The following is a 14,312-nucleotide window of genomic DNA, read 5'->3' as shown; positions in this document are numbered from 1 at the left end:
GCTAGATACAGCCAACTATTTATTTATGATAGTGTGTATTCTCATATTTATTTCAACTTCGAACTATATATATATATATATATATATACTTTGTTCATATTTATAAAGTCCTTTACCATTAGTGACAATACTCTTATCACAAATGACATACTCTAGATTCTCCTTTGTGCCAATGTAGTCAAACTCTTCTCAATACCATTCTTTAGAGTCCTAAGGATGCCCATTCTAGATTACACAAACAAGCTCTTCCATTCACATGGCCTTTGTTGTATTGCAACATATTGTTTTGAATATAAGTAGTGGATAAAAGATGGAACAAATCAGAACATGTCATAAACATTTATAAATGAACAAGTATATTGACAAGGAATTATATTTATCAAAAACATGACCTAAGGGTCTTAATATTAGGATATGCATGTCCTTGACAAACTAGGCTTTGAAACATCTCGCAGCATGATGTCACGCTGACATGAAAATAATATTTTAGAATGGGCTTGTGCAAAATAATGAAATAAAGATTTGAGAGGATATTCAAATGGAGGCCCTAATTTGCAAAAATCAAGGCTCCATCAGATCCTTCACTATTTGCCATTATCAATCAACCTACACATACAAATCGAAATCAACAATTAATACTTTAATGAAAAAATAGAAAACAAATGAAATTAGTTTATATAATTTTAGGCACAGTTAAAACTTCAAAAAAAAAAAAAAAAATGTGTTAGGGTTTGGAACTTTAAGGAAAAGATGAAATTCTTCCAAAAATGATGAAAAAATAGGGAAACTTTTGTCTAAATATGGTGTCATAACTTGTTCATTACACTCTAAAAGCAATTTAGGGTATTTATGAAATGTTACTATTGAGTTTGTACAAACCTAAATGCCACAAAAAGGAGAAAATGATTTTTTTTACAAAGAAGAGAATCTAAAAACCTACTTGAGAATCTAGGTTTGCTTCAAACGACTCTCCAAATCCATTTCAAATCAATAAAAATGCTTGCACATGACCTCGCAATAGGTTGGGAGGGTGGTTTGCGGCTTAAGTAGCAAATAGGAGCAAATAAAAACAAAATGAACCTTACTTTTGCCCTCAAAACTTTATTATACAGTTGCAGCCGAGTTTTTAACACAAACTTGCTAAGTAGTTTTGAAAAATCAATGCAGTTTTAGTATAAAAAATTGCGCGTTTTTGGCTACTTTTTCGCAAGAAAAAGTCATAAAAACTCATTGAGTAGAAAATCACGAGTTTTTGTCTAGAGCTATTAAATTCCCCTTCCCTATGTTGAAGGTATCTCCCATAACATTGCTAAGATTTTGATTAAAAAAGGAGGCGTTTTGTTGCTTGAGTAGCAAATAAAAGCAAATAAACCTTACTTTTGCGTCCAAAACTCTATTATACTACTACAGTTGAGTATTCAACACAAGCTCACCAAGTAGTTTTGAACAGCCAACAAATTTTTAGTAAAGACTTTGTGAGTTTTTGGCAACGTTTTGGCGAGAAAAAGTTACAAAAACCCACCAAGCAAAAAAACTCGCTAGTGTTTTCTATCATAGCTATTAGATTTTTGTTCCCTATATTGAAGGTATCTCTGATAAGATTGCTAAGATTTTGATTAAAAAGGGTTTGAGTAGCATTCAAACCCTTGCTCACCTTAAAGAAGTGCATCCCTCCTTAAAGACTCCAACGATGTCCTTCTACAGTATGGGGTCTATAAGGTGTTATATTATTATGGCATCCCATCCATAGGTGAATCTAGTTACCTGTCAAATACCATTATTAAAGAGCACGACGCAACCATCAAGCATGAGTGTACTCTCAAATCTACTTTAGTTGATCACTCCTCGCCCACTAAGCAGCACATTTTCTTAGAGGACACTCAAATAGTGTTCAAGGAAGGCAATTTATTTAAAGGAAGCTCAAGGAAACAATTGAAGTCAATAATAACCCCTCCAATCTCAATAGTGATGATGGTTGGAGCCTAAGAAAATCTTGGCATCCTTTTTGTCCTCCCTAATGAACCCCCTTCGTCCCACCTCCTAAACCCACCCCCCTTTCCTTCATCGTCTTGGTCTTCATCTCAGTCCCTCCCCTATCTTCCTGCCGCCAACCAAACCCCCACCCCCCTCTCTCACGCGCATGTATACATTGTGTGCCCCCCCTCCCCAATACCCTACCTTTTGCTCATTGCCCCTTTTTTGGTGTCTCTTTTGCATTGATTTTCCTATTTTCGTTTCTCATTGGGTAGTGCTCTCAGATTCCATCTTTGTAGCTTATTTGTCTAACCCATTTACATTTTGCTTCATGAGTGATGGGTTCTCTTGAAAGTTTGAAACACGAGGCATTGAGTTTCATGCACAAAGTACACTTCCTTTCTTTATTTTTGTTGACTTGTGGATAACCACCCCCGACCCCCACCCTTTTTGTTTTATATTTTTCTTTTTTCTTTTTTTGCCTAACTTTTAAATTTTATTATTGTTTTAATCTTCTTCTTTTTTGTCTTCTGCTTATTTATAGTCTCCTTTTGTTTTTCTCTTTTCTATTTTTATCATTCTTGTTTTTGGGCTTCATTTTTATGGGTTTTTTGGTTAGCTTTAGGTTTATTTTGTTAGTTATTTATCTATTTAGTCTTCTCTAGTTTTATTTTAGTGTTTAGTCTCTCTTTATTCTATTTGTCTTTTCTTTTTTGAGTTCATTTATTCTTATGTTATTTAGTATGTTTAGTTTATTGCATTTCTTTTTTTTTCAATTTTTAATTTATATAGTTGATTCATTACTTTTTAACTTTTTTAGTTAATATAGTTGTATTTTCGTATGTTGTTCCAATAGGTTTATTAAGTTTCATTTTTTAGGCATTATACTTAATATACATAGTATTTAGTTATATTAACTAATTATTATAATGTATATCAACTATAACTCTTTGTTTATCTTTTAAATTCCTTTGTTGAGTATTTTTTTCCTAGCTTTTATTAGTTTTTTTGACATTTTTATTATTTAGTTAACTTTCTCTATCTTTGGTGTTTGGTTTTCTTCTTTCTCATATTGTTATTGTTAATTTGCATTACATTGTACATGCTATTTCGCTAATATTTTATTAAGTTATTATATCAATATCATCAAATTTCCACAATCCATTAAAGTTCATTTTATGTGTTTCTTGCTTAGATTGTGTGTGAAATTTTTAGCATCAATGTTTCAAATCGCACTCTATTATCCATCATTAGGATGAGAGAGTGACATAAGATTTATAGCTTAGATTGTGTATGAAAAATTTTAGCGTCAACGTTTCATATCACACTCTGTGATCCATCATCAAGATGTGAGAGTGTGTAATGTCCCCATTTTTGGCAAGTCCATGTAGTTGATGGAGTTAGCTCATCATATGAGCTGACAGGGTGTCTTGGGAGTCTCAGCTGTAGATTTACTATTTTTAGTAGGTCTATTTTTTATAGTGCAGTGGGTGGCTTTGGCAGTTGGTCGTCACCTACAGTAAATTAAGTTAATAATTGCATGGGCTCTTATTTATTCATTAATTATTAAGTTGCATTATTATAATAATGTTTATATTATTATAATAATGACATTAAGTGATATTTCTAAAAAGTATGTTGGTAAGTTTCAAATGTTGAGTTCTTTTGGGAAACTTCCACAATTTCTGAAGTAGAGTTTTTTTAGGAAACTTTGGTCAATGAAAGATTATAAGTGAGAGCTCATTTACTTGGGAAAAGCACGCTTGAATATATATTTGTTTTGGTTGCCTTTGTGGCTTTTTCCTAAGTTCTGAATTGTAAGCCCTTGCTGAAGTATAAGAGTTTCTGAGTTTCTGAAGATTCATTTGAAGTCACTACTGATGTATACTGGTTTCAAGGGTTAAATCTCCTATCTGAGATTATTTGTGTCTAGGAGATTGGAATTATATTTCTGAGCATTCTGTGTTGGTGTGTGCAAATTATGCCGAGGTAAATAATTTGCCCTTTCCTCTTCTACTGTGACACATGTCTAAGAAGAGCTGCAATCTGGAGTTAGCGTTTTCAGCCTGGAGGACAAATTGATTGTGAACCTTTTCATCAAATCTGGTTTAGTTTGGCTGAGGGTAATTCCATTAAAGGTCGGATATCAACTTCCATTGCATACTGGAGTTTTGACTTCTCATTGCAGTCATTGTACATCATTTGGGAGGCCACATTTTGGCTATATACTCATCTACAGCTAACTGCTGAAGCTCAGAAAAAATTCTGGAAGGAGTGGACTCCATTCCCTTAGCACCTGCGATCTATATTTGAAGGGTTGTCATCACCTATCATACCTGTGATCAGTTTGGGAGTTACAACAGTGTTTTCCAATTGGGTTTGGATAGATGTGATTCAATTCTGGGGGTATGTGATTGAGCTGCAATCAATTTAGAACACTCTGAGCGGGTAAGCCTTTAGAAGCATCATTGATGCTGGTAATGCACATTGTGGCTGGGCAAGCTAACAAACCATATTCCTTACTGTCTTTTGAATCTGTTTGGAATTTAATAATCTTTGCTGCATTTGAATTTTGCAAATCAGACCAGTTCTAATTAATTAAGCCTGTTCATGCCATTGTTTCCAATCAGCTGTAGCTGTTCATACAGTAATAAATTACAATTCCAGTGGGATATTTCTCAGCATTGCTCAGTGTTTTTCCTTCACATTTACATTTGTTCAAAAACCATTATCAATCTGAGCATACAGGACATAAGAATGCACGACAATTGTTTGACAAAATGTCGAACGATTAAACTATAAGAGATATTTGGTGTTTGATGAAGTTATACCCAGTTGGGGTCTTTATAGAGTGCAAGGTAAAACATAAGATGAAAACATAAGATCCATCTTATGTTTTACCCTGCACTCACTCATCCTGATGATGGATTATCTTATGTTTTACCTTGCACTCTCTCATACGGATAAAGGATTACAGAGTGTGATCCGAAACGATGATGCTAAAAAATTTCATACAAAATCTAAGCCAAAAACACATAAAAAGTTCTTATATTTTATATTTATATTATTTTTAATTTTAGGTTATATATTTATATTTATTTTTTCTTATTGATGTTTCTAAGCGCGTGGATATTTTTCATTGGAGTGCATTTTTTGTGGTTTCTAGTTGGCTATTTTTGTATGAGGGTTCTTGTCTTTCTTGGTGAGCATGTTGATTCCCTCTTCCCTCTTCCCTTCCCCCCTCCCCCCACCTTTTTATTGAGTTTTGGATCTGCATTCCACCAGTTTTAGTTTCCTTATGTTCTCTTGGATCTTGATGATGGATCATGGAGTTTGATCCGAAACTTTGATGTTAAAAACATTTGCACACAATCGAACCTAGAAAAATAGTAGTTTTCCTCTCCTCAACAAGTATTTTGTGAGTTTTGCATCTATGGTTATTATATTTTGTCAATGGAATGTGAATTGTGTAAACACATTTCATGCATTTAGGTGAGGGTTGTCTACTGGCAAGTATACCCTTCTTCACTCTTTTGATTTTGTGGATTTATATCAAACCCTAGTTTTTAAAATAAAAAACAAGCTCTACAAAAACAATCACTGCAATTGGTGGTGCTTAAGGATTACGAACCACCTGATTTGCAAAGTCCATATATTAGGAAACTTGTGATGCATGCATACTCTGGACGAATCTATGACAAATGAAGAATCACAACCAGCAAAACTTAGCACAAATTAGAAATCACAGGGTAAGAACCCCAACTAGTTCTAACTCTGACAAGCACCGGATTGCTTCACTTTTAGATGTTTGACATTTTGTCAAACACTTCGCTTGCAAGCTCTATCTCGCGGTCTTTTATTTTCATATTGTTTTTGCTTGCTTGAAATGTTTTCAAATGAATTTTAAAAGCTAACAAATGATAATTCAGAAATCCAGGCAAAGAACTCAAATACAAATGCAATCATTTTTTAACATTTGAATGCATACATATGATCTCTACATGTTTACTGTGCATCTATAGCCAATAGACATTTTCACAAACACTTGCCATGAAAGTTATTATGCTGAATATGAACAGATAAGATATGACATTACATCGAAGTTTATGTTATGCAATTAAATACTCATTATTGCTTGCAAACTCTAGGACAATACTGATATGAATTTAGCTGAGAATTTTGACTAAATATAAATTTCTAAATAATTCCAGAGTCTGATATAAATGATCACCTACAGCAGTACCTGGAAGGATAACACAGGTATGATGGAACCCTAAAATGGATAGCATCTCTCAAAAATTGAATATATCTTGCTGCCAATGCATGTAATCATGGAACATAGACACTTCCAGGTCAAAACAGGCCTCTTTGCCCTCTAAATGAATGCCGTTGCCTCTAAATAGCCTGCAGCTCTCTGAAAATACCAACCATGGTCCATATAATGGCTGCAATCTGCAATAAAGAAATTCTTCAACCTTTGCAAACTCTTCTAGAAAATAACGTAGCATTTAAACCCTTAATTTTGCAACAATAAATTCATTTTTGGCCTCTAGATGAAGCCAACGCCTGGCATAATTCGTTGGGTGTTTCACCAATTCACTATGCTCAATAACTTAGAAATAATCCCAATTCTTCAAGCTTGAAATCTGAAACCCTTGTCTCCAATCTTCTCTTCACAAATTATCAAAAGAAATTGTCAATAGCATAATCAATCCATTTTTACTTTGGCTTTTTTATAATTCTTTCACGAGATTCAATTTTCTGGGGTTTCTCCAATAAGTCACATTAATGACATATACATTTGCTTTCTGATGCACAAATAATTTTATAATATAAAATTATATCCTTCTTGGTTTAATGATATATTTAATGCACACTAATAGTGTCCTTAGCCCCTTAAAACTTTAAATAGTTAATAACATAACTTTATTATATAACCATAAATAAGTAATCACTAATGCCTTCGTAATTTTAATACCTCATCAAATACTTATTATCTATTTGTTCCGTCTAAACATAGTGGGCAACCAATGTTTCCACTATACATTCAACTGTCTTACTAAAAATAGTAAGGTTCCATCTCTATCAACCCCGTTCTTACTATAAATAGTAAGTACATGAAACTGACCAAAAACAAAGTCCAATCTAAGCCAAACGAAGTCCAAACTGGAACATATTGATTTTTGGAGAAGACAAGAACCTTCATTAGCCAAGCCTCTGCCTTAGAAGACCCTCTATCCACTCTAATTAACCTACAAGGATCACAATAATTGGCTAATCCCTCAAAATCTGATGCCAGCGAAAAATGGGGACATTACACACAGCCTCGGCTCTATAGAACCCTTGAATCAGAGTAATCGCCACTTTCAGAGTAGTGAAATTCAGATTACCTACCCTCCAAACATAGATTATTATTTCTAGTAATCAGGAATCGCTATTGAGAATTATGCCAGAATTGTTAATAATAAATCCACCTTGAATTTGACAATCTCTATAATCTGTTTGACAAACCCTTTGCACCAATCATACCTTAGACAATTGTGGGGTTTGGCCGCTACAAATTATGAATGATTTTGCTCTTGCATACTTCATCAGGAAAATCTCACCAGTAAAACCTATATGCAATCCGTAAGTGAGATTGCCCCGAGTTTGAATCAGGGGTTTCGTTTACTAATGTGATTATGGAAAGCAGGGGTGTTTTTGTCCTCCAATTCCAAACCTAGAGAGCTTCCATCCTCAGGTTAATGGAATCAAAACCAATGCATCAACAAGGAGTCAAATGAAAAAAAAGAATGGTTGATTAAATATATACTCCTCCTTGTTTGACTTGTCTTCTGAAGATTTGGCAGCATAAGGCTATAGATAAGGACATCTTGCAAAATCACTTGTTCAAGTTTAATTCAACCTTCAAAGTGAGCCACTAAATTCATCTTGTAAGCTTGCTTTGCATCTACTATATTGGTTCAAGCTAAAAATTACATAGAAAATGTACGGACAACACTGAAAATTAGTTGAAATCCAAAAAGTTCTAAGTATTGAGATTTCCTATCTCTAGTGTTCTAAATTTCTGAGGTTTAAATCTATTTTAGAAAATGATTGCAACATTATGCTATCTGTTTCAGACCTCCTATCCAAATGCAATCAGATTGGGAATTTTGATAACGGTCTTCCAATTTAGGTTTTATTTCAAGTTTTTGGGCTGCCTAATTCAATTATAGTAAACTTACCAACCCTTGGTCAGACTTGCAAGTCTTGCCAAGTCTCACTGAGTTTACCAAGTTTCACCCAAACGAACCTGATGAGGTGTCCTGACTGGGAGTCCCATCTAACTCTCCCAAACTGGTAAATTGAATGAATCTATGGTAAGTCGACCATTTATAGATGTGCATAAGCAGTTTCAATTTAACCAAAGTTCAAAGTTTGCATTCACTAAAATCTACCATTCTCATACAAATGCATTAAAATTTATTATCTCTGCATTAAAATTACACTTTAATGTATCCATGTTACAAATTGAAAAATAAAAACAAGAAATGTATGGCTACATCAATATATTCATGAGTTGCTTCATTAAAAACAAAATTGACGAAAATAAAGCTTACATGCCTTTCCCAAGATCACACAACTGTCATTGATCAGGTAGCGAGTTGCTACATTATCAGTTGCATCCACAACTATGTCATATCTCACAAAATGTGTTAAGCAGTAACAACTGAATCTACCATACCAATTCAGACAGGAGCTATAACACAAAAACTAAGATAGCTTAAATCTCTCTTAAAAACAATCGTTGGCATCACTACAAGTATAATAATGAAAGCAGGAAAATAATCTACCCAATCTTTAGATATAATTTATTTGTGGAAGCAACATAAGAAAAGTAGATCTTAGAAATAGGTAGATTTTCAGAAGAGCGATTATTACAGATAGTATAACAGCAGACAAACAAAAAAATTGCAAACACTAATCTTTAGGTCAGACTAAGTGATAATTTCATAAGGATACTTGCCAACAATGTCCAATGCATTTGCAGAGCTCAATGCAACTGTGTATTCAACAATTTTGACAGCAGAATTAATCCTGTGCATACAATGACAGACAACCCAAATTGATAAAGGTGTCATTTAGGGGGTTATGACAAGCAAAAGAAAGATGCAAGAAACAATGGGATATACATCCAAACTTATTGTTAATTCCAATAGTTTGGTTTCCAAATTAATGGAACCAACAAGAAATTATCTATTCTTCAATTAAATTAAGTAGCAAGGACAAGAGGCTCACGCATGGCATGCAGAAGCTGCAGACTTCACTTTCGACTTTCCAATATTTGCTTCCGTATGAATTACCTAATTTAAAATGAACAAAAGATTTAAAATGCTGATTTCACCATGAGTAAAGGGCAGTAATAACATAAAGAGTAAAAACATCATAAGAATAAATATAAGTCAGAAAATTATGTGAAATGCTTTTAAGAATGCTTCTGCTTCATAACGTAGAAATTATCTTTTTGTTTATTTAACTTTTTATCAACTGTAATACAACTAAAAAAATGCAATCAGAAAACAAATTAAGGACAGGATTCCTATAAGAAAGGATAACAGAAACATTTAAATTTTAAACCAGACAAATTGAATGCAAACAAAACCAGAAAGATGTAGAGACTACCCTAGTGCAAACCTTCAATAATGACAACTCTGATACTACTCCAAAATGCTATTTTATATAACTAGGATTCTTTTCAATTATTATAGAATGCAGAAAATACATAGGATGATCATGGTTCTCAATCATTTATCCGAAGCAGAGAAACAGGGCTCGCCCAAACTTAACGAGACCTAAGTCAAGTCACCCCTGGCAAGTCCCAGATTCTTGGACTTGAGCTTGGCCAAAATTGGAGAACACTTGCTGAGTCTAGTGGACTCGCCAAACTTGTTGAGTCTAAGCGACTCCCACTACCTAGACTCAGTTGCATAAATAAGAATGAAAAAATAAAATAAAAAACATAAAAATACCTTCACCTCTCAAAGCATTGCCATTTCATTTTGTAGGCAAAATAGGAGGAGAAAAGAGAGTTGAGAGCAGTTTGAGTGCATTGTAGGGAAACTGGCAAGAAGGTAGAGCAAAAATTCATCATTAAGAATCTTCACACTAACATTTTCTGCATCAAGAGGCATCTACAAACAATTGGAAGGAGTTATTGTTTGATTTCAAATTTGATTTAAGAGGGGGAGCTTAATTTTCAGTTTAATTTTGCATTTTTTCAACCAAAAATTGCATTATTTATTTACGTTTCAATTCATTTTTCTATTATATTTTAGTACATCAAAGAAAAAACTCTGCGTTGAATTGTTTTTTGAAAAAACCCTTGTAATGTTCTAGCACCAACTCAAACCAAGCTCTTTGTGCCATGATTTCATCCATACAGGGTCTAGAAATCAGGCACACATGGTTGTTTGGTGGTCCTACAGTGATCTTCCATACGTTGTACGGGCGTATGGGAGAGGGGTCATACAACAAACCAAGGTTGTTTGTAAGGTGTCTTTGTCATATGGTGTCCTTCCACCTAGTCGTACAGTGATTAGTCTTTGGCCAAAGGGAAGTCGCATGCGTACAATGGAATGGTAGTGGCGGCTAGGCCGTACAGTGTTAGGTATGACAAGTTGTCGTATGCATCAAGTAGTGGCCCTTAGAAATTACTTCAAGTAACTCCACAAACCTTCAGATACAACTAAACTTGTCATAATAGACGTAGTATGGGTTGCACATGAAATAAACACATTATATATTGTTGCTAGAATAACTTGAAAAATCCAAACAAGATGGTATTCTAGAGTTGCCAAATCCATAACAGAGTAATACAAGAAGAATAGGGTGGGAAGGTAAATCCACATTGAAACTGCACATGCCAAATAGGGAAGGTCTTTCACTTCTGAAACAGGGAACTATAGCAAAACTCTCAAATGGAACTCGCAATACAATAAACATAATCCAAGTCGTGTACCTACAACATCCAACCTAGCAGAAATATATGGCATGTCGAAGGAAAACTCCCAAGGGAGAAACAACATGCTAAAATATACACTACAAGCATCTACATCTACAGAAAATTAAAGATGGGCCCAAGATATACATAAATCGATCGAGACCCCAAATACAAAAATATTTTTATTTTATTTTATTTAATAATGGGGATATTACAATCCTCTTATCCTAAACATTGCTTTCCTTAAGCAATCCCAAACATAATTCTGGGAAACCTCCTGCGGTCAACCTTTTCAGCTTGGAATCAGGTATCAAGTAGATTTTGTCGTCGTAGTAAATGATGTCATCAATCACTTTGTAGCTATTGTCATATATATAGCCATCCATCAACTGCATGTAAAAGTGTCTTTGGGGTACTTGAACAACGGTTTGCCTGCCAATCATTACTAGATTGAAATAAGGGGTTAAGGATAAATGCCTCGGGTAAAATATCCACTGTCACCTTGTCAACATTACCTTCTTGAGTCATATTTTATCTAAAAATGGCCTCCATTTTCTTGATTGTGACTGCCCTCAATCCTCTAATTGACATCCCGTTTAGCAAAACCTTCTTGCCATTTGTCTCAAATTAAAAATCCATCCTCTTGAAACTTCGAGTATATTGATCAAGGATATCCATCCATTAGATGCTCAATATGATATCTATGTCAACCAGATCTATGACAAAGAAATCATATGTACGGGTATAGTTTCCCATGGTAATGCTTAGTCGTGGGATCACGTGAGTGCAAGGTAACAAGGTTCATCCTGCTACCTTAACCTCAAATCCTCCATGCTCTATTGCATGCAAAGCCTTATAAGAGACCAATGTTGAATTGATGAAATTGGGTGTGGTGTCACTATCAAGCATGGTTGTGACTCATTTTTTGTAAAGTGTCACAGGCCCCAAAGATACTACTTTCAGAAGTTGTAGTAAGGGTACCAAACAAACCTTTGTAGTAAGGGTACCAAACAAACCTCCTTGCACGAGTGTAGCGGTTCTCTGCACCTCAGTAGTTTCTTCACCTAGCACTTTGGAGATTGGACTTTCCACTTTATTGTCAGGTAACAAATCAATGTAGTGAATCTTTCCCTTGCCAAGTCAGCAGTGGCCCAATTGCCAAGGCTCCCTGCAAGTGAAGCAAAGTTTCCTCCTTTGAAGTTCTTGTTGTGAGTCTTCATCCATCAAAGACTTTTTCTGAGCCATCTCCCTATCTTTGTCCTCTTGTAGTAAAGGTGGTGGAGAGGGTGCATAATTCTTGGAGAAAGACAATGTAGCCATGTCACACAACTTTTTTATAGCTTCATTGAGGGTGCCAGGGTTGAAACCTTTGATCCAACTTCTCAAGGGTTCCCTCAGCACATCCATTAATAACACAATCTGTCGTCTATCTGAGATGTCGGCAACCAGCACGGTTAGTGTCTAGAATTCCATGTAGTTGTCGACTAAGCCAATTTGTTTCAACTATGTCAATTCTTTGAAGTTCAGCTCTAGATCCTTTCTATCAGAGCAGTCTATGAGTCTTTTCGTAAATTCAACATAAGAGGTTATTTGATCATGACCAAGAGTAAACCAGCCATGATGCCACCATTCCTATATAACTCCTAGTTGGAGTGAAAAAAATTGATTGCTTCTTCAAGCATTGGATTGAGTTGGAAATATGTGTCTTCCTTCAACACCCAAGCTTGTGCTTAGATTGATCCAAATCCATCGGATGGTGATAAGTTCACTTTGCCTATCTTCCTCTTGAGGTCATCATTACAATAACCATTATTTCCCCCACTAGAGTATCTCATTCTCAAGTTAGCGTAGTCTCTGTAGGCTATATCACCTTCCATATTCGCGTTCCTCCAATCTTCTCAAAGTTATTCTTGCATTTCCTGGAAGGTGGGATCCCATTCTCTACGTGGTCATTCTGTCCTTGCAGGGAAAATTGGTATCAAAGGTCGAGAGCAAGAAGGTTGATGGTTTGTCCTTCCCCTAACAGAGTTGTTGCTACACCCACTTGTTCTCAGATTGTTTTTCCCTCAACCAATTTTAGTAATGTTTCTTGCATAAGCCATTGGGTTTCGTTCATCTGGACTTGGTTTCTAATGAGCTTTGTAAGAAAATTCATGACTTTTGTCATTGGATCTTAAGGATCTTCCATTCTACTAATAAGTAATACCGCCTTCTTTGGATATGTTACCCATGTTTTGGACTTAGACTTTTTATACCCTTGCTTGTTTTTCATAACGTCCTTGTCACACTTTGAACCTTGAACTTGAACTGCAAGGTTCAATTTTAGAGGTTCAAAGACACTTTGCCCATGTCAGGATGTCCTGGTCATGTTTTAGCCTTGCGTTGATCCAATCTCAAACCCGAACCTTGAGCTCGAACTCTTGAACCAATTGGTTCAAAGGTTCATAGTTCAAGAGTTTCATCTAAATGTTTATGAAACACCAACGGGGCCTGTGATGTCTATCCGATTTCGATGCTCTTGTTTGAAGTTGAACCTTGAATCGTTTGTGGTTCAAGTTCAAAGTTTGGTATGAGGAAATCTTTCTATTATGTTGAGTTAGTCTCTGAGCATTGTATCCCAATATTTCTAAGACTATTGAACTTGAACCTTGAATCATAATCCATAGTTCAAGAATTTGAAGTTCATGAGTCTAAAAGTTGTCCCATCGGTGACACGTGGCTATGCAGGTGACGGTATGAAATTTGATAATTCTTTGCCGAAAAGACTGAAAAGACACACATTTAATGCTAATTGGTGTGAATGATGGCAGAGTAAGATTTGGTATGTGCAAAGTTAAGAGGCACTCATTAATGATTAACATGCCTTGTCAAATCGGTGGTTTTTTCCCTATCTGTCTAAGACATGATCTCTAGGTTAAAACAATTAAGAGTTTCTCCTTTTAATCATTCTGCCATAATTCTATGAGGTAAGCATTCTGGTTTTCTCTGGAGATATAAGGACTTTGCAACTTAGTACTTTTCAGCAGGGGATTTTCATGCATTTCCTTTGGTGAGTCTCATTCTCCCTCTCATAAGCTATTGTTTTATTCCCGTTTAACAATGAAGTAAGCTTCTAGTTTTTCTTTTCTTTTCATCTTTTCTTTGTGGGCAAATTTGGAAATCTGTATTTCTTCCATGGCTGCCTTTCGCCCCAAACTACCCAAAGAAAAGAAATTTACCACCTTGACCAGCTTCTTACCTGAACTGGGAGACAGCTTCCTTGCAAATGAGGAGATTAGGAAAGTGGTGTCGAGGTTGTCAAACCCTAAACCTGGGTCAATTGCAGAGAAAGTTTTCATGAGTGGGTAATGCAGGC

General features: G+C 35.2%; 1 protein-coding gene across 1 annotated transcript in view; it reads right to left on the bottom strand.

The window, feature by feature from the left end:
* Positions 1–14,312, bottom strand: part of CNX5 (co-factor for nitrate, reductase and xanthine dehydrogenase 5) — a 268,770-nt gene that overhangs the window by 122,645 nt on the left and 131,813 nt on the right. Inside the window, exons 4-6 of the mRNA XM_089792002.1 lie at positions 9,256–9,320; positions 8,980–9,054; positions 8,581–8,659 (exon numbers count right to left, since the gene is read on the bottom strand). Of these exons, the coding sequence (XP_089648128.1) occupies positions 8,581–8,659; positions 8,980–9,054; positions 9,256–9,320 (219 nt within the window). The remainder of the gene's footprint in view (positions 1–8,580; positions 8,660–8,979; positions 9,055–9,255; positions 9,321–14,312) is intronic.

Source organism: Cupressus sempervirens, chromosome 7 (assembly GCF_028749045.1).
Source record: "Cupressus sempervirens isolate cs-2001-9-10 chromosome 7, ASM2874904v1, whole genome shotgun sequence".
In the NCBI taxonomy this organism is placed as follows: Eukaryota; Viridiplantae; Streptophyta; class Pinopsida; order Cupressales; family Cupressaceae; genus Cupressus; species Cupressus sempervirens.
The sequence above is the reverse complement of the archived record's forward strand: the minus strand, read 5'-3'. Positions and strand labels throughout refer to the sequence as shown.